Source organism: Saimiri boliviensis, chromosome 1 (genome assembly GCF_048565385.1).
Source record: "Saimiri boliviensis isolate mSaiBol1 chromosome 1, mSaiBol1.pri, whole genome shotgun sequence".
Taxonomy (NCBI): Eukaryota; Metazoa; Chordata; class Mammalia; order Primates; family Cebidae; genus Saimiri; species Saimiri boliviensis.
Genome location: NC_133449.1, coordinates 90009396 through 90030821, shown reverse-complemented (window position 1 = coordinate 90030821; position 21426 = coordinate 90009396). Strand labels below are relative to the sequence as shown.

Below are 21426 nucleotides of genomic sequence, written 5' to 3'. Positions count from 1 at the left end.
AACATATAAACTATCATTTGAGCAATAACTTTCTCATTATTTAAAGAACACAGTTTTCTGTTTAATGAATAGCTTTTTTTTTTTTTTTTGGATAATGGTCATTTTATAAGCACTTGGGTTTCATAGATAACACATATCTATCTCAATTTATCTTGAACTAACAAAAGTATTCCTTTTTTTAGGTATTATGTGCCATCTCAGAAATGGCTAAAATAAATACATAAAAAGCATTTTTATACAACAATAAAAGTCAGAGGGAGAGGTCAGTGTTCTAAAGTTTATTCTGTAATAATCAGTTTCTGAATTCCGAAGGTAACACTCAAATACATTTAAATTTTGATTTTTTTGGTTTCAAACAGAATTTTTTTAAAAAATTATTTTACCCTATTTCTTACTTTCCCATAGGAAATACCTGACAGATCTTGTGATTTTCCAGACACTCTTGCACGTTTTGCACGATGACCGAAGTTTTCTGTAGTTGAAGTTGAGGCGCCCTTCAAAAACAAAACAGAAACTAGTAAAGCAAATACTTTTATCATCCATAATCATTCCTTATAAAAAAGGATGACATTCCCTTTTTCGTTTCCTGATAATTCTTTCACTACAAAAGAAAAGCGATTACATTTAAAATTACCTCCATACTGTTCTTTGTGGGACACGCTGTTCTTTTTGGCAAAAGAGTTTTTCTACGAAGTTGGTATGGACTATTTTGTGCACCAGGACCTGATTCTTCTGCAACCATATCTGCAGGCACATCATCATCTGTTATAAAGAGAAGCAATAAGAAAAATGATACCCTTTAAAAAAATAGTTCTATGGATACAGAAAACTTTCTTAAAACTTCAAATTTGGGAGGGGGCGAATGCAACTTTTATATGAAATTCCCACCAACTGGATAACCTTATGAAAGAAATGTTAAATTTCTATAAAACAACAGAAGACTTGTTTAAAAAAAGGTAAAGAGGATGTCTACTTGCTGAGAGGACTGGGAAGGGAACTGGTACTACGTGGTTAGAGACCATATAGGGTGAGGGCAGCTTGGCAAGGAGGGTGTCTATGAAGAGGAACAGCTCAGCATATGGCATGAAATATCAAGTAGGGTAAAAAGGTGTCAGAGGGTGGTCTGATGTATGAACATCTTTTTTTTTTTTTTTTGAGACAGGGCCTCATTCTGTCACCCAGGCTGGAGTCCAGTGGCCCAATCATGGCTCATTACAGCCTTGTCCTCTTGGACTCAAGCAATCTTCCTGCCTCAGCATCCCAGGTCTGGGACTACAGACACGTACCACCACCCAGCTAATTTAAATACACACACACACACACACACACACACACACACATATATAATTATTATTTTTTTTTTGATAGGGACAGCGTCTGAGACCAGGCTGGTCTCAGACTCCTGGGTTCAAGAGATCCTCCCACCTTGGCCTCCAAAGTGCTTTCCATGGGTCATACTGCAGTGAGCTGTGATCATGCCTCTGTACTCTAGCCTGGGTGACAGAGCAAGACCCTGTCTCAAAATAAATCAGTTCATCCATCCATCCATGAGTTCATAACATTTAAAAAATTTTTTTAAAAAGATTATTTGAAAAATACTAGTGGAAACCAACCCGTCATGTTGAAAACTGGTAAATAACAAGAAATAAGCAAACACTTCTTCTCTTATATAAATTGAATCACCAGGTAGCCAAGTATTAGATGAGGGGAAGCTTCTCTACAGAAACATTCCAGTAATGAAGAGAGAATAAAATTAAGAGAATCACCATGTTGCAATCGTGAATGAGTTAACAGATTTAGCCAATGAGTATCAATAGTCTGTAAAATCACAAAAACAACCAGGAGATTATATATCTCCTATACCACCAATGATAAATAGCCTGGCCAAAAACATCAAACCTGAATCTGATCAAACTTGTAAGAAACTCTACAGGTCAAACTACCAGTTTCTTAACAAATTAAATCAGATGGGAAAAACAGTGGGAGAAAAATAAAATTTTATAAAGCACATTAAGAATGTACACTTTGGTATTCAAATTCTTTTTTAAAAAGCCAGAAAATGACTATAATACAAATGCTTTTAGTGGGGAAGGAGAATATAATTAGAATGGGGAACGTCAAAGGCTTAGTGGCTGGCAAAGTGCTATTTCTTTTTTTTTGAGACGAAGTTTCATTCTCATAACCCAGGCTGGAGTGCAATGCAGGATCCTGGCTCACTGCAACCTCCAACTAATGGGTTCAAATGATTCTCCTGCCTCAGCCTCCCAAGGAGCTGGGATTACAGGCACCCACCAACATGCCCAGCTACTTTTTGCATTTTTAGTAGAGACGGGGTTTCAACCTGTTGGCCAGGCTGGTCTTGAACTCCTGACCTCAGGTGATCCGCCCACCCTGGTCTCCCAAAGTGCTGGGATTACGAGCCACCGCCTGTAATCTAGCACTTCGGGAGGCCAAGGCAGGCGGCCAAGTGCTGTTTCTTGACTTGTTGGTATTACAAGGGTAATTCCTTAATAATAACCCAGCAAGCTCTGTATTTGCTTTGTGTTGGTTTCTCTACCTGGCTATATTTTATAACAACGAAGGAATAAAAAAGGGGGAGGAGTTTGTAAAAGTGTAATATTTTAAAGTAGAGGTTTTCCAGTCAGCTAACCTGGGGTGTAAAATTAACATTTTTCAGCCTAAATTTTCTTATCTATTAAAGATGACAATAGTATCTTCTAATTGAGAGTTGCTAAAAACTTAAAATATATGTAAAACACGGAGTATGCCTGGGCTCATATGCAGAGTTCAAACAGTATTTCAATTATTATTTCATTTAAATATTATTTGATTAACATCACTTTCAAACAAATCTTGGAAAACCAAGTAAATTTTTTTTTTTTTTTGAGATACAGTGTCTCACCTTGTCACCCAGGCTGGAATGCAGTGGTACAATCATGGCTTGCTGCAGCCTGTATCTCCTGGGCTCAAGCAACCCTTACAGCTTGGCCTCCCAAAGAGCTGGAACTACATCTGGCTAATTAAAAAGATTTTTTCTTTTTCTTTTTCTTTTTTTTTTGTGGAGACAAGATCTCACCATGTTGTGCAGTCTCAAAATCCTGAGCTCAAGTGATCCTCCTGCATGGCCTCCCAAAGTGCTGAGATTATTACAGGTGTAAGTCAATGTACCCAGCCCATAAATTTTCCATGTACTACAGGAATCAGAAAGCAGCCAGTGTGATATGCCTAGGCATTTGTGGAACTCTCTCCCTTTATGGTCTAATATGTGTAATTCTACAAATGTTTGTATACTAATAATATGACTAGTAAATGTCCTATGTGTGACTGAAAGAAACATCTACACTCTAATTTTTGGAGTACGGTTTAAACATGTCTAAAAGAGCTAGCTCACTGTGTTGTTCAAATAGTCTCTATGCTTTCACTTTTTCACGGGTGGTGGTGGTTTATTAATTGGTTTCTGACGGAAATGTGCTAAAGTCTCCCACTGTATTTGTAGGTAGTCGTCTTATTTTTTTTTTTGCTGGCAAATTTCCACTTTATGTGCTTTGAGACAGTATTATATGGACAGATTCAAGATAATTATTTCTTCCTGGTGAATTATTCCATTCTTCATTCTGTAATGACTTTCTTCATCACTAACAATGCTTTCTGCCTTAAAATTTTATTTTTGGTCTATCAGCTTTCTGTTTTGGTTTATATCAGTCTTTTTTAAAATCCTGTTATTTTCAGCTTCTTGCTTTCATGGATTATTTTAGATTTGCTTTTTTTTTTTTTTTTTTTTGAGATGGAGTCTTGCTCTGTTGCCCAGGCTGGTACAATCTCAGCCCACTGCAACCTCCACCTCCTGGGTTCAACGGTTTCTCCCACCTCAGCCTCCTGAGTAGCTGGGATTACAGGTGTGAGCCACCATGCCTGACGTATCTCTTCACTGTGTACACCTCAGTACTATGAGTTTTTCTTTTTTTTTTTTTTAGACACAGTCTTACTCTGTTGCCCAGGCTGGAGTACAGTGGCCCAGTCTCGGCTCACTGTAACTTCTGCCTCGCAGGTTCAAGCGATTCTCCTGCCTCAGCCTCCTGAGTAGCTAAGATTACAGACATTCACCACCACACCAAGCTATTTTTTTTAATTTTTAGTAGAGACGGGGTTTTGCCATGTTGACCAGGCTGGTCTCAAATGCCTGACCTCAGGTGATCCACCTGCCTCGGCCTCCCAAAGTGCTGGGATTACAGGCGTGAGCCACCATGCCTGATCGAGATTTGCTTCTTTTAACCATTTATTGTTAGATTTTTCCTTTTCAGCCAAGTCAAGAGTATGTCTAATCTGAAATTTAACCCATCTGGTGATCTAATGCCAATTTCCATGATTATATTTTCGATTTCTTTTTCTTTTAAGATGAAGTTTCACTGGAGAGCAATGGTGTGATCTCGGCTCACTGCAACCTCCACCTCCCAGGTTCAAGCGATTCTCTTGCCTCAGCCTCCTGGGTAGCTCAAGATTACAGGCATGTGACACCATGCCTGGCTAATTTTGTATTTTTAGTAGAGATGGGGTTTCTCCATGTTGGTCAGGCTGGTCTTGAACTCCTGACCTCAGGTGATCTGTCCACCTTGGCCTCCCAAAATGTTGGGATTACAGGCGTGAGCCACTGTGCCTGGCTATATTTTTAATTTCTAAAAGTTGATTTTTATTGTTTCTTTTTCATACTGATCTGTTATCTCAGCATGCTTCATTTCCTTCTTTTATCTCTAATCATTTCACTCACACTTTATATTCTTTCTTAGATTGTTTTGTCACTGACTTTGTTCTTGAGCGTTTGACTAGCAGGCGCTTTTTCTAATCTCTATGCACAGTTAGGGAAGTTATTTCAGGTTCTAGGCCACATGCCTGGGTCTTTGTTCTAGATATATTCTGCAAAGGCCCAAGGCCATATATCCTATCCCGATATGTGCAATAAATCTCAAACCCAGACCTCTTAGAACATAACCAGGACCAAAACCCTCGTGTGCTATACAGCAGCACCAGCTCCCACTTGCTGTTTTGATTTTATTTCTCTGATTTCTGACACCTATAAATTTTCCTCCTCCTCTTTCCTTCCTTAAATGTTTAGCTATTCATTTACAGTTTTGTTCTTATTACATATTTCTTTTGTTTGTTTTGTTTTGAGACAGGGTCTCACTCTGTCACCCAGGCTGGAGTGCAGTGGTGAGATCTCAGCTCACAACAACCTGTTTCCCTGGCTCAATCAAATTCTCCCATCTCAACCTCTGAGTAGCTGGCACTACAGGTGTGCACACCACCAAGCCCAGCTAATTTCTGTACTTTCTAGAAGATGGGATTTTGCCATGTTGCCCAGGATGGTCTCAAACTCCTGAGCTCAAGTGATCTGCCCACCTCAGCCTCTCAAAGTGCTGGGATTACAGGCATGAGCCACTGTACCCAGCCTTATTGCGTATTTAATTTTAATGTTTGAAGTATGCATGCATGTGGGTTAATGTCTCTACCAGCTTGTCTGCTATGCCCTCAGTAGTCAGTACAATTCTACAACACTCAAAAGTACACTCTCAAACTTTTCATCCTATACAATCCCTCTTCTCTCCCTCACCTTTACCTTTTAAAAATCTGTAGATCTTATTACTATAGAAACCCACCTACCACACCCTGGAATCCTTTCCTTCTCTCTTGGCAAATATTAAAGACCAAAAAGTAAGGAATTCAGAGGTAATAACAGTAAAGAGAAGGTATTCAGCTGCAACCTAAAACATACAGCAAATAAATTCAAGAAGCTACATGCATTAAATCACGAATACCACAGATATCTCAACTTCCCATTTGTAAACACTGTCCTAAAATGCTCATGAGTTATTTCTTTAAATTTTTTTTTGAGATAGAGTCTCACTCTGTTGCCCAGGCTGAAGTGCAAAGTGGCATGATCTTGGCTCACTGCAACCTCTGCCTCCCAGGTTGAAACGATTCTCCTGTCTCAGCCTCTCACAGGCGCGTGCCACCATGGCAGCTAATTTTTGGTATTTTTAGTAGAGACAAAGAGTTTCATCGTGTTAACCAGGATGGTCTCAGATCTCCTGACTTTATGAGTTGCCTGCCCTGGCCTTCCAAAGTGCTGGGATTACAGGTGTGAGCCACTGTGCCTCGCTGTGCACTCATGAGTTATAAAATTACTGTTTTGAACTCTGTGCTGAAGAGTGTTAAATTTCTGTATCGTTTTCATATTAAATTACTACTGACTATTCTGAGAATCAAGTACAGTGCCAAAAAGTACTTAAAAAGGGATCATTCTGGGAAGATTACTTGGCTAGTACTGTGATAACAGCAAAAAAGAAAGCTTAGAAGAAATCTCTAGTCATTTGGGTTCGCTTCATCTTTTGAACTCTTGTAGTACTGAATATGTACCATGTATTTCTTACTATACACCTTAGCTGCCTTATGTTGTATTTAGTTTTTTGTTGTTGTTATATGCCATACTTTCCTAACAGAATTAGAAGCTCTGAGGGCAAGGGCCCTCTTTTATATTCTTCATTGTTTAGCCTGGGGCCCAATAAGTACTCAGTAAATATTGATTACCATTTATGGAGAACCCTTTAATTTTACTCAATTAAGGAAGTTAGTTCTTCATAGAAGCCATCACTAGTAGTGGCTATGATGACCTTATATCCTACTTTACAGAAAAAAAGTAAGCCAGACAAGAACTGCCTTAACTTCCTTCCAACCTCCAAACCCACAAATGCATTTACATGTACATCCATTATTTTTTGTTCCCTCCTGAAATTACGGAGACGTATTCCCCAAGACATACTTGGCATACATAAAACAAAAAAAAATTTTTTTACATTTAAAAAAAAATGAATAAAGCCAGTTATCCATGATAGATATACCAAACTGGATCCAACCCAAAACACATGAAATCATGGATTAGTTATGGTTTTGTGCCAACAAGTGTAAAAGCAAGACCTTAAAATAATTTTGGCTAGGCACGGTGGCTCATACCTGTAAACCTAGCAGTTTGGGAGGCCAAGGCAGCAGATCACCTGAGGCCGGGAGTTTGAGACCAAGCCTAACGAACATGGAGAAACCCTGTCTTTATTAAAAATACAAAATGAGCCAAGCATGGTGGCATATGCCTGCAAATCCCAGCTACTCGGGAGGCTGAGGCAGGAGAATTGCTTGAACCCAGGAGGTGGAGGTTGTGGTGAGCTGAGATCGTGCCATTACATTCTGGCCTGGGCAACAAGAGTGAAACTTCATCACAACAACAACAAAAGAGTTACAAAAATTTTTCATTTTATAGTTTTCGTTTTTACATCTAATAGAATATTAATGCTAATGTTCAATGTCAAGTTGTAATCAAAGACCACTACAAAATAACTCTACCAAAAATGTTCAATTTTAACCATAATTTACAGAAAAATTTATTTTTAGTTAGGAAAAAGTTCTAGACCAGAGATGTACACCAGAAATAGAACATAATCCATATATGTAATTTAGCTACATTAAAAAATGAGTGAAATTAATTTTAACATATTTTAACATACCAAATCTGAAATATATCTTTTCAACATGTAAATATAAAATGATTACTGAGATATTTTACATTTTTTTCAAACTAAGTCTTTGTAATTTGTACATATGTTTAACACTTACAGCATGCCTCTATTCAGACTAGGCATATTTCAAGCGCTCAACAGCCACATGCACGTAGTAGCTATCTCAACTGGACAGTGCAGACACATACAGTCCCTTGTCACTTAAAGGCAAAAGCATGTTCTGAGAAGGCTAAGTGTGGTGGCTCACACCTGTAATCCCTGTACTTTAGGAGGCCAAGGCAGGCAGTTCATCTGAGGTCAGGTGTTCAAGACCAGCCTGATCAACATGGTGAAACCCTGTCTCTATTAAAAATAAAAAAATTAGCTGGGTGTGGTGGTGGTCACTTGTAATCCCAGCCATTCAGGAGGCTGAGGCAGGAGAATTGCTTGAACATGGAAGGTGTAGACTACAGTGAGCTGACACTGCATCAACAGCACTCCAGCCTGAGAGACAGAGCAAGACTCCATCGAAAGAGAGGAGGTGGAGGGGGAGGTGGGAGATGGAGGGAGAGACGGAGGGAGGGAGGGAGGGAGAGAGGGAGGAAAGGAGGGAAGGAGGAAGGAAGGGAAGGAGGGAAGGAGGGAAGGAGGGAAGGAGGGAAGGAAGGAAGGAAGGAAGGAAGGAAGGAAGGAAGGAAAGAAGGAAGGAAAAAATGCCTATCTAAAGATAGAAAAAGGTATAGTAAAAATATAGTATCATGGCAAGAGGCGGTTGTTCACACCTGTAATGCCAGCACTTTGGGAGGCTAAGGCGGGAGGACCACTTGAGGTCTGCAGTTCAAGACCAGTGGTCAACATGGTGAAACCCTGTCTCTACTAAAAATACAAAAATTAGCAAGGCATGGTGACCCATGCCTGTAGTCCCAACTACTCAGGAGGCTGAGGCAGGAAAACGACGAGAATGACTTGAACTCATGAGGTTGCAGTAAGCCAAGATTACACCACTGGATTCCGTCTCAAACAAACAAACAAAATATGGTAATAATCTTTTGGGACCACTGTCATATACAGTCGGTTGTTAATGAAAACACTGTTATGTGGTGTATGACTACATTAGCAAGAGTGTGTGTATATAAAAACACACACATACACATTTAAGTTTTTCACTAAACCTTTATCGGTTATCTTAAAGCAGAGATCCCCAACCCCTGTGGCCAGTTAGGAACTGGGCCACCCAGCGGGAGGTGAGTGGTGGGCCAGCAAACATTACTGCCTGAACTCTGCCTCCTGTCAGAGGCATTAGATTCTCATAGAAGCGTGAACCCTATTGTGAACTGCACATGCAAGGGATCTAAGCTATGCATTCCTTAGGAGAATCTAATGTCTGCTGATATGAGGTTAAAAGTTTCATCCTGAAACCATCCACCCCTCCAGTTCCATGGAAAAATAGTCTTCCATGGAACCATCACTGGTGCCAAAAAGGGCTGGGGACCACTGTCTTAAAGGATAAGAAGTTAGTGTGCAATTTAAAAGTATGTTGTTTGCACACACATACATAACAAAATTTATTTTATAATTTCTAAATTTTACTATAAATCCTATGCTATGAATACAGTACAACCGTCACTATTAGTAGGAACCACAGAAGTAAGCAAAGGCTTCTGGAAAATAAACATGTTTCTTTAATTAAAAATAATCTTTGACATCTTTGATAATGAATGTAGCACTGAAAATTTATTTTAGGATTCAAGTAAGAATCCTAAGTGTCTTGAGTCTATCTATTCTGAAGCTAGCAGAATACTTTCATTTTTGTATAACTTTTACCTTGAAGATTTGCAAAAAACTATACTATTGACTGGCTGGGGTTTAAAGTCTACACATTTTAGGTTATAAAGTAAGAGAGTAATTTATGGAATTTAATTGACAGAAGTTTTTTTCCCCACAAATACACAAATTCCAATTAACTTACCCATAGTCACAGATCAGATTGGAAACTTAGGCAAATCTGTGCTACTAACAACTTTGTGTTTAGAAACAGCTCCCAGTCTCACAGTGTAAAGGAACCACACTTGACAACTGTTTCTAACACAGTTGGAAACTACCACAGCTTTTCTCTAGCTGCTAAAAAAATTCATAAATGGAAATCAAGACAAAATTTAAATACTTTTAAAGTTAAATGGTTTACTTAAAATTTAAATATTTTACGGTAGGGAGCCCCAAAATAAAGTTATTATAAAAAATTCCTTTTTAAAAACTTGACTTGCTGTAAGCAGATGTTTGATTTTATTTTACATGTAGTTACAATTTTTAAATTATTTATTTAGGATACTGTTACATAACAGTTCCATTAATGTATTGTTATTCCCACACACACACATACCCACACACAGACACACACACAATCTCTTACATTAAATTTTTGCCACCTGAAAAATCATTATACTTAAAATGACTCAAAAAAAATGCATTTTCCTTACTTAATAACAATCTTCAGAAGCCAAATCTTGCCATGCACTGTGCTAGTTATTGGTGAAACAAGTCAATCAAAGAGAATATGGTATTTGCTATTCAACAGCCTAAGAGAGAGAAAGACAGCTGAACAGGCAATAAGATGCAGTGTGTTACATGCTGATATAAACAAGCAGAAAGTACTGCGGGGATATAGAAGAACATCTAATCCAGTAAGGATAAGCATAAAGTATTTTGGGAATATATAAGAACACCTAATCCAATCTTAGATGATGTCTGGGTGTTGGTATAAGGTTTTCTGAATAAAGTCCAAGCTGAGAAATGAATGACAACTGGGAGTCAGTCATGCAGAAGGAAGAGTGTGTGTGAAGACTTGAAAATGTTCATCTCCAGCACAGGTATCAAGGAACTGCCAGCTGCTCCATATGTATGGCTATACGATGTGGCAGAGACCAAATTATCAAGGCTGTTAAAAACACATTTTCTAAATATAAATTTTTATAAATTACAATAAGTATAAATTTTCTAAGTCTAAAGAATTTAGACTTTATCTTAAAAACAAAAGATAGTTACTGAAGGGTATCAAAAAGAACAGTACTGTGTTCTGATCTGGGTTTTAGGAAGGTCACCCAAAGTGGAAACAACTGGAAATAGCACTGGTGGGAGGAGACCAGTAAAGTAGCTACAGCACAATACAACTCAGAGAGGAAGGTGGCTACAGTAATAAATATGGAAAACATGGATACATGAGATACATTACAAGGTAAATCTCATAAAACCTGATGAGTGGATACAGTGGGCTGGGGAGTGGAGAAGAGGCTGGAACCAAATTAATGTTGATTTGGGCAAGCCAATGAATAGTGGTGCCATGTACTAAGGCAGTGACTTTGGAGGCTAAGAGGAAGGGGAAAAAAGATGAGTTAAGAAGTTCTGAGGTACCTGTGAGACATTCAAGTGGAAATGCCCAATATAAAACTAAGTATGTAGATTTTAAGCATTAGTGAGTCATTTGGGTTGGAGATAAACAGAGAATTTTGTCACTCTGAAAATACACTACACTAGGAATGGGGAGTCAGAAAGCATAGACTAGCTTTCATAATTACATATGGTACAATACTGTTTCATGGTAGACGTGCCATTCAATATTTGAGAGTTAGCCATATGATGTAAAGTGGACTGTTATGTGTTGATGTCAAAATTAACAATACTGTATATAAAAAATGTCCACAGATTCATGAATTTGAAACAAATTTTAAAAAATAAGTAAAATATGTCTGTGGGCCCAGAATTGACAAAAGTTCGTAACTTTATTCGATTAAAAAGAAAATTTCCAACTGACAGCTACTAATTCAAGGATTTAAGTTTCTTGAGAGTAACTTAACTTTAATTCTTTCCTGTTACATATCACATTCTGTTCTCTTAAGACATTTTCTCTCATTGCTTTTGGAAAAGGAGTGTAAAACAGTCTCTCCCTAGAATGGAATATTAAAAAATGTTTTCTTCCATTCTCGTATTTGTTCCTCTAGTTTTTCACGTTCAGTATTTCCTAAGAGTCAAACTTCCTAAAATACATACAATAATTTTCTATTTTAACAAGGAAGAAAAAAATGATTTTTATTTATTTATTTTTTTTTTGTTTTTTTTTTTTTTGAGACGGAGTTTCGCTCTTGTTACCCAGGCTGGAGTGCAATGGCGCGATCTCGGCTCACCGCAACCTCCGCCTCCTGGGTTCAGGCAATTCTCCTGCCTCAGCCTCCTGAGTAGCTGGGATTACAGGCACGCACCACCATGCCCAGCTATTTTTTTTGTATTTTTAGTAGAGACGGGGTTTCACCATGTTGACCAAGATGGTCTCGATCTCTTGACCTTGTGATCCACCCGCCTCGGCCTCCCAAAGTGCTGGGATTACAGGCTTGAGCCACCGCGCCCAGCCAAAAATGATTTTTAAAGTTACTAACTTCCAAAGATTTAACATACCTAAGTTCAATCCAAGTTCAATTGGACAATGAAATTCAAAAGTAGTGTTATATAACCAAGCAGTAGTTGATATGACCAGAGTATCAAATATGTCATTAATTTAAGACCAGAATGACCATAGCCCCAAATTAACAATTAAATCAAACCTTTTTTTTTTTTTTTTTTTTTTTGCCTAACCTTGGATTCACAGACATTATCAACCAAATGCTATTAATTTTCTTTTCTTTTTGAGCTCGCTCTGTTGCCCAGGCTGGAGTGCAGTGGTGTAATACCGGCTCACCACAACCTCTGTCTCCCAGGTTCAAGCGATTCTCCTGCCTCAGCCTCCCAAGTAGCTGGAACTACAGGTGCATGCCATCATGCCCAGCTAATTTTGTATTTTTAGTAAAGACAGGGTTTCACTACGCTGGCCAGGCTGGTCTTGAACTCCTGACCTCATGATCCACCTTGCGTTGGCCTCCCAAAGTGCTGGGATTACAGGCATTGAGCCACTGCGCCCAGCCTATTAATTTTCATCTGTTTATAGTCATTGTGAATATAAATGTCCACCACTGAGGGAATTGTTCTAGTAGGGGAGTGACATATGTAACAAATAATCGAAGCAATATAGTAACTGCCATACCATGGACACATGCAGGTGTTATGAAAGTATAAAACAGGACACAAATCGTCATATGCACACAGCTTAAAACAATGTAGCCTGTCCATAATTTTCTTTTCACATGAAATTTAAAAATTTCTAGCAATGTCTTTAGTTTATGGGCAAGGAGTATAAGAGCAGGAGTATGAAGCATGAAGAGCAAAATGAAAATATGGCTATTATATTCTTATAAGCACTAAATGCTGAATCTTTCCCTTTGTGAATTCAAACATGAAACAACTTTTTAAAAAATATATAACACTTCACAAATGTGCATGTCACTCTTGGGCAGGGGCCATGCTAATCTTCTCTATATCAAGAAACCATTTTATTAAAAGAAGAAAAATGGACCTCACCAGAGAGAGGAGAGGATGGGGGATCTCAGCATCATCAGTTCTCTTTCATAGTCCCATAGTTTAACTATAATTTCTGGTACTGCAACATAGTTTCTAGTAATGTTTTTTACAAATGAAGAAATTACCCGACAAGAAAAATATTAACTTGTTTTATTGACGGGCAGTTCAGGCCATTAAGGTTAAGTGAAATGCGTAAGGTTAGAAAGCCAGTAAGTGGTAGCAAAATAATTTTTAAGTCAATGGACTCTAGATGTAATGTTTTTAACTTTACACTACAATTTGGGTGTCTTTTAAAAGTTTGTTATAGCAATACAAATGATGATGGATGATAATAATGATAGTAATTCAAATAAATAGTACTATTACTGCTGACAGTGTACCTAACACTGTTGACAGTGTACCTAACACTAAAAACTTAACATGTGCAGGCACTACTGTTTTAAGTGTTTTATACCTGTATCAGTTCATTGAATCCTTGCATCAACTTCGTAAGGGACAAATTATTATTCCTATGTTACAGATAAGGAAACCAGGCAAAGAGAGGTTAGGCAACTCATGCTAGGTCACAAAGTATTAAGCAGCAGAGGCAGAATATGAAATCAGATGGTTAAGCCCCAGAGCCCCACATTTTTTTTTTTTTTTTAGATTTTGAGATGGAGTCTTGCTCTATTGCCAGGATGGAGTGCAATGGCATGATCCTGGCTCACTATAACTTTCGTTTTCTGGTTTCAAGCAATTCTGCTTCAGCCTCCCGAGTAGCTGGGACTACAGGCACGCACCACCATACCCGGCTAATTTTTTGTATTTTTTGTAGAGACAGGGTTTAACCATGTTGGCCATGATGGTCTCAGTTTCTTGACCTCATGATCCGCCAGCCTCGGCCTCCCAAAATGTTGGGATTATACGCGTGAGCGTATAATTGTCAAATTAATTTTACTAATACTGGATACATTCATTAGGAGTCTATTAGCCTATAAAAAATACCACGGGAAGGGGCACAAACCTTTTGGAAATGTTTAATTTGAAGGCTTTTCTTGAGATGGCATCTTGCTCTGTCACCCAGGCTAGAGTGCAGTGGCACGATCTCAGCTCACTGCAACCTCTACCTCCCAGGTTTCAAGCCGTTCTCCCACCTCTGCCTCCCAAGTAGCTGGGATTACAGGCGCACACCACCATGCCGAGCTAATTTTTGTATTTTTAATATAGACAGGGTTTTACCACGTTGGCCAGGCTGGTCTTGAACTCCTGACCTTGTGATCTGCCTGCATTGGCCTTTTTAAGTGCTGGGATTACAGGTGTGAGCCACTGCGCCTGGCCCAAAAATTTTTTAAAGATAAAATAATACTTTTCCATGTCACATCTTATTCAAATATATAGAAATACCACAACATTAAATTAGACCCTTCCTTTTCTTAATAGGTAGCTCCTCAGATGTTTTAGCATTGTAAATATTAATATGTGGAGATAGTACAGCACAATGACTAAGGATACAGGCTCAAGAAAGTCTGGCTCTTGGTTAGATTCCTGGCTTAGTAACCACCCTGTTATCTTGCACAAGTGCTTTAACCTCTTTAACTTAAGCTCCTTCACTAATTTTAAATTCATCTATAAAATGGAGATAAATCATGGTGCTTACCATATAAAATTATTGTGAAGATTAAGTAAGATTAGTAATACTTAACAGTACCTGGTAGAGATGACCTCTCAACATTAGCTATTATCATAATTGAGGTGGGATACTGAAAGTTAGCAAGGTCCACTCAAAATATATTTCAAATTCCAGCTGGAGGCTTGTGCTGACCGCAGATAAAAATGAATACTGTTCCCTTTAAAGTATCAGCAGTCATTTGGAGAGGCCATAAAACTATTCCAACAATCCTGCTAGTTTCAAAGTATGTGTCACATTAATTTTTTCCTAGTTATAAAAGTATGTTCGCTTAAAAAATCTGAAGAAAAACACACAAGAGAAAACAGTTACTCAAAGTCTCAGAGTTTATCCTCATTAATGTTTAAGAATATTCTTTGAGCAATACTTTAAACAAGTTATATAATTTGAGACACTATGTACTGCCTGGTATCTTTCTTTTTCATTGTTACTGTATCATGAATATGAAATAAGCTCATGATGCATGTCATAAAATTTTTTCTGAAACACAGTTTTCAACGGCTGCAGGATATCAATGTCCCAATATTCATTTCATCAGTCCCTTGAGTTTACTTAACCAGTTCCGTTATTAAGGTTTTCTGCCTTGGCCATATTTGTGAACTCTTCAATCATGACAAATTTATCCTTTAAGAATAATTATGATTTTTGACATTAAGTCACTCAGAATCAAATGATTTACCAAGCCAAGACATTTAATAGTTGACATTAAAGTACTTATTATAAAGCCATTATAGCATCAACATTTATTTTGTTTGTTACAACCACCCTATGAGACTGACACTATTATTCCCATTTTACAAATGTGGATACTGAAGTTTAGGAGAGATTAACTTAAGTCAAACAGTAAACAGCAGGGCTGAGATTTGATTCGGAAACCCACAGCTTTAACTTCAGTTCTGTTTGACTTCTCTAACAATAATAACAAAATCAACAACACAACCAATAACACCAGCCAACACCAATAATGGCAGTTAACATTCATTATAACACACCAGGCACTGTGATAATTACTTTATTCATATAAAGGAACACCTAGTTGTTATTAGTCCAACTTGCCAATTCTGTTCCCAGGACCTTTCTTTTTTTTTTTTTTTAAACCTAATTATACCTTTATTCACTGTGGTCCTACTACTTATAACACTCCCCTCTTTTCTCTCTACTTAATGTTTATTGTTCAGTCAAATCTCATGTTCTCTATAAAGTTTTCTCCAACTTTCCCATCTTAGACTTATTTGTAATTACAACTTGTAAAAAGTCAAATCAAATATGGAGTATTAGAAAGAAAACTATTGAATACTGGGGGAAAACTGAATAAAATTAAAATAAATAACAGAAAACTATACCTAGCTGTATGACTTTGGACAACTCAATTAATCTCTACAGACCTCAATTCTTTGCCTGTAAAATGAGAGGGACAAACTAGATTAACAGTTCTCAAAGCATAAATTAATCAGAATTATGTGGAAGTTTGGCTAAAACAGATTGCTGGCCGGGCATGGTGGCTCATGCCTGTAGAATCACCTGAGGTCAGGAGTTAGAGACCAGCCTGGCCAATGTGGTGAAACCCCATCTCTACTAAAAATACAAAAATTAGCTGGGTGCAGTGGCACATACCTGTAATCCCAGCTACTCGAGAGGCTGAGTAAGGAGAATCTCTTGAACCTGGGAGGTGGAGATAGCAGTGAGCCGAGATTGCACCACTACACTCCAGCCTGCCCAACTGGGGAGCGGGGGTGGAACATTCCATTGCATCTCAAAACCAAAAACCAAAACACAGATTGCTAGGCTCTACCTCCGTAATTTCTGATTCAGAGAATTAGGGAGGAATGAGAATTTGCAATGCTAACACATTCCCAGAGATGCTGCTGATGGTAGACCAGGATCACACTTTGAGAACCATGGGAGTCAAAGAAAAGTCCTGAATGTCAAGGTAAAATAACTGGTCTTTATTCTGTTTTCTGTTTTTAAGCGGAAAATTTTCAATTACTGTTGTAACATTTATCAAACCTTTTGGCTTTGGCAGCAATGTACATATAAGAAACTAAGGCACAACAAAAAAGATTCCTTCAATAACATCAATAAATTAGAAAAAAGGCCTGGATTGGGGTGGTGGTAATAATGGTAGGGATGAAACAAAGTAAAAACCTAAAAATCTTACAGCTCAGTCACTCACCCCTGCTAATGTTTTTGCCATTATCCACAGAAAAGATTATAAAACAGAACATGAAATTATCTATAAAACAGAACATGAAATCAGGAATCACTTTTTGGAATTGTGAGATCACTGTATCATTGTTAGGGATTTAGTGTTCAAGTTACTTAGTACAGTTAAATTTCTAATGTTTAAAAATAAAAATTTGGGGAAAAATGACAGATTAGTTAGACTTAATTTTTGTTTGTTTGTTTTTGCAACAGGGTCTCACTCTGTCGCCCAGGATAGACTGCAGTGGTGCGATCACAGCTCACTGCAGCCTTGACTTCCAGAGTTCAAGTGATCCTCCTACACACACCTCAGCCTCCTAAGAAGCTAGGACCAAAAGCGCACGTGTGTTTTTTTGTAGAGATGGGGTCTCACCATACTGCCCAGGATTCTTGTAGGTAGACTCATTTTATCTCTGAGACTCTTTTTTTTTTTTTTAATTGCATTTTAGGTTTTGGGGTACATGTGAAGAACATGCAAGATTGTTGCACAGGTACACACATGGCAGTGTGGTTTGCTGCCTTCCTTCCCCTCACCTGTATCTGTCATTTCTCCCCATGCTATCTCTTCCCACCTCCCTACTCCCCTGTCCCTCCCCCATTTCCCCCCAACGGACCCCAGTGTGTAGTGCTCCCCTCCTTGTGTCCATGTGTTCTCATTGCTCAACACCCGCCTATGAGTGAGAACACGCGCTGTTTGATTTTCTGCTCTTGTGTCAGTTTGCTGAGAATGATCGTTTCCAGGTTCATCCATGTCCCTACAAAGTACACAAACTCATAGTTTTTGATGGCTGTGTAATATTCCATGGTGTATATGTACCACATTTTCCCTATCCAGTCTATCATCAATGGGCATTTCGGTTGGTTCCAGGTCTTTGCTATTGTAAACAGTGCTGCAATGAACATTCGTGTGCATGTGTCCTTATAGTAGAATGATTTATAGTCCTTTGGATATATACCCAGTAATGGGATTGCTGGGTCAAATGGGATTTCTATTTTTAGGTCATTGAGGAATTGCCACACTGTCTTCCACAATGGTTGAACACTCCCACCAACAGTGTAAAAGTGTTCTTCCTATTTCTCCACATCCTCTCCAGCATCTGTTGTCTCCAGATTTTTTAATGATCGCCATTCTAACTGGTGTGAGATGGTATCTCAATGTGGTTTTGATTTGCATTTCTCTAATGAACAGTGATGCTGAGCATTTTTTCATATGTTTGTTAGTCTCCTGTATGTCTTCTTTTGTAAAGTGTCTGTTCATATCCTTTGCCCACTTTTGAATGGGCTTGTTTGTTTTTTTCTTGTAGATCTGTTTTAGTTCTTTGTAAATTCTGGATATCAGCCCCTTGTCAGATGGGTAGACTGCAAAAATTTTTTCCCATTCTGTTGGTTGCCGAGTCACTCTACTGACTGCTTCTTTTGCTGTGCAGAAGCTGTGGAGTTAAACAACTTCAGCAAAGTCTCAGGATACAAAATCAATGTGCAAAAATCACAAGCATTCCTATACACCAGTAACAGACTTAAAGAGAGCCAAATGAAGAACGAACTGCCATTCACAACTGCTACAAAGAGAATAAAATACCTAGGAATACAACTAACAAGGAACGTAAAGGACCTCTTCAAGGAGAACTACAAGCCACTGCTCAACGAAATGAGAGGACACAAACAGATGGAGAAACATTCTATGCTCATGGTTAGGAAGAATCAACATCATGAAAATGGCCATACCGCCCAAAGTAATTTACAAATTCAACGCTATTCCCATCAAGCTACCAATGAACTTCTTCACAGAACTGGAAAAAAACACCTTAAACTTCATATGGAACCAAAAGAGAGCCCGCATAGCCAAGTCAATTCTAAGCAAAAAGAACAAAGCAGGAGGCATCACACTACTGGACTTCAAACTATACTATAAGGCTACAGTAATCAAAACAGCATGGTACTGGTACCAAGACAGAGATATAGACCAATGGAACAGAACAGAGGCCTCAGAGGAAATACAACATATCTACAACCATCCGATCTTCGACAAACCTGACAAAAACAAGCAATGGGAAAAGGATTCCCTGTTTAATAAATGGTGTTGGGAAAACTGGCTAGCCATGTGCAGAAAGCAGAAACAGGACCCCTTCCTGACACCTTACACCAAAATTAACTCCAGAAACATCAGACCTAACACCATAAAAACCCTAGAAGAAAATCTAGGCAAAACCATTCAGGTCATAGGCGTAGGCAAGGACTTCATGACCAAAATGCCAAAAGCAATGGCAACAAAACCCAAAATAGACAAATGGGACCTAATCAATCTCTGAGACTCTTTAGTGTAATTAGTAAGAAAATGAAATCCCTACAACAAAGAAAACAGTATGGACATCATCAGTGTACATGAAATTTCAACAGATTTCTGAAACACACAAAAATAAAGGAACGTGGCCAGGTGCGGTCCCAGCACTTTGGGAAGCCAAGGTGGTCTGATCACCTGAGGTCAGGAGTGTGAGACCAGCCTGAACATCACAGTGAAACCCCGCCTCTAATAAAAATAAGAAATTAGCCTGAAGTGGTGGTGCACACCTAAATTCCCAGCTACTCGGGAAGCTAAGGCAGGAGAATTGCTTGAACCTGAAAGGCAGAGGCTGCAGTGAGCCGAGATTGTGCCATTACACTCCAGCCTGCGCAACGAGTGAAACTCCATTTCTAAAAGGAAAAAAAAAAAAAAAAAAAAAAAAAAAGGAATGTTGCCTGCTGAAGCCAAGTAGAAAAAGAAGATTGCCTAGTAAAGTATAGGAGACCCTACAAAAGAAGACAGAGATATCAAAGTTCCTCAAAACCTGAGAGAAAGTCAGGTATGGTGGTCCACACTTGTAGCTCCAGCTACTCAGGAGGCTGAGGCAGGAGGATCACTTGAGCCTAAGGATAAGGCTGCAGTGTGTTACGATTGCACTATGTACTCCAGGCCTAGACAACCAAGTGGAATCCCATCTCTAAAGATGAAAAACAAACAAACAAGAAGCTTTCAACTTGGAAAATTCAAGTACAACAAAGGATATGATGATATGTGGATCTCAAAACAAGCTATATCTCCCCATCAAACCACCAAACAAACATAAGAGTATATTAAAGAAATTTCCAGACATGCAGAGACTTACAAAGTTAATCTCCTCCACAATCCTTCTTAAGAAACTACTGGAAGATATATTTCAGCAAAACTAAGGAGTAAACAAGAGGAAGACATGATATACAGCAATAAATGAAGTAATCTCAGGAAAACAACAAAGGGAAAGAATCCCAAGATAAAAGGGTATAAAATAGGTCCAAAGAAACCAGCACACATTGGAAGAGGGCTCTAGGAATGAAATTTCCTTGAAAAAAAAAAAAAAAAAAAGGTAACAGATTACATAGTAGGGAACTTGGAAAAACTTGAGGACATAAAAGACAGTAAGTGGTATATAAAAAGAAAATCCATCAAAACAGCTAGAAATAACCTTTTGAGTGGCCTATGGACAGTAATATCAATTAGTGGAGAATGAAACATAATTTTAGCAAATATTCAGCACTACAGAGGTAAAATCTCCATATTTATAATAAGGTGAATATTCACTTTTCAACTTCAACAATCAACCTACATATAAACCAATGAAGAAGACTTCACCAACAATAGGATAATTATGTTATCAATGGTGATAATGAAAATACAGAACTGAAACAGCACAGTGGTAAAAAGCAAAACCATGAATGTCATGATACAAAGAAGGGAGTCTATAGATATTATCCAAGTTGAAGAAACATAAATTAAGCTTTAAGTATATGACTTAAAAGTTATACTAGGATGAGTTGGGGGGTAAGAATGTTGTATGTAGCCCATCGGAGCAAAAAAAAAAAATAGACAATGTTTACATGTGATAGTGGGATAATTCTGAGCAGCCAATATAGACATCACACTATTTATGCACAAAAACTTAATATTTTATTCAAAGTTCACCTGCACTAATTCTTTTTATTAGGGCACCAGATTTCCAAGTCTGCAGACCTAATAGTGAACATAGATTTACTATTAAGAGATTACAAAATCAGTATATAAATTGCCCCATAAACAAAGAACACGCCATTTACTTGGACAGAAAAGATACACACAGCCATTAACGAGCAAATCAGCATTATTATTTTTAATCAGTAGAGACAGGGTTTCATTTTGTTGCCCAGGCTGGTCTCAAACTCTTGGCTTCAAGTGATCCTCCTGCCTCAGCCTCCCAGTGTTGGGATTATACTCGTGAGCCACCACAGTAATTTTATGGTTTTCATACAGACATATATATGTAGCTATACTACTATATAGACCCAGATCATATGAGACAAATAAAGATGATGAATATAAAATAAGATTCTGTATCTTCAATACAACTGACCTATGTAAAAGCTTAGAGAATCAATAAAAATAGGGCCAGGCGTGGTAGCTCACGCCTGTAAATCCTAGTACTTTGGGAGGCTGAGGAGGGCAGATCACGAGGTCAAGAGACGGAGACCATCCTGGCCAACATGGTGAAACCCCGTCAGTACTTAAAATACAAAAATTAGCTGGGC

The 21426-nt window shown here is 38.2% G+C and overlaps 1 protein-coding gene and 1 non-coding gene across 6 annotated transcripts in view; both read right to left on the bottom strand.

Annotated features, from left to right (window-relative positions):
* The window catches only part of FBXO11 (F-box protein 11), a 107530-nt gene that overhangs the window by 32787 nt on the left and 53317 nt on the right, over window positions 1-21426 (bottom strand). For all 5 annotated transcript variants that reach the window (XM_039474686.2, XM_039474690.2, XM_039474688.2 and 2 more), the window contains exons 2-3: window positions 635-762; window positions 413-494 (exon numbers count right to left, since the gene is read on the bottom strand). In XM_039474686.2, coding sequence (XP_039330620.1) covers window positions 413-494; window positions 635-762 — 210 coding nt within the window. The remainder of the gene's footprint in view (window positions 1-412; window positions 495-634; window positions 763-21426) is intronic.
* Window positions 12875-12981, bottom strand: LOC120362097 (U6 spliceosomal RNA). The gene has a single exon (XR_005578098.1). It is a non-coding gene; the product is annotated as a U6 spliceosomal RNA (small nuclear RNA).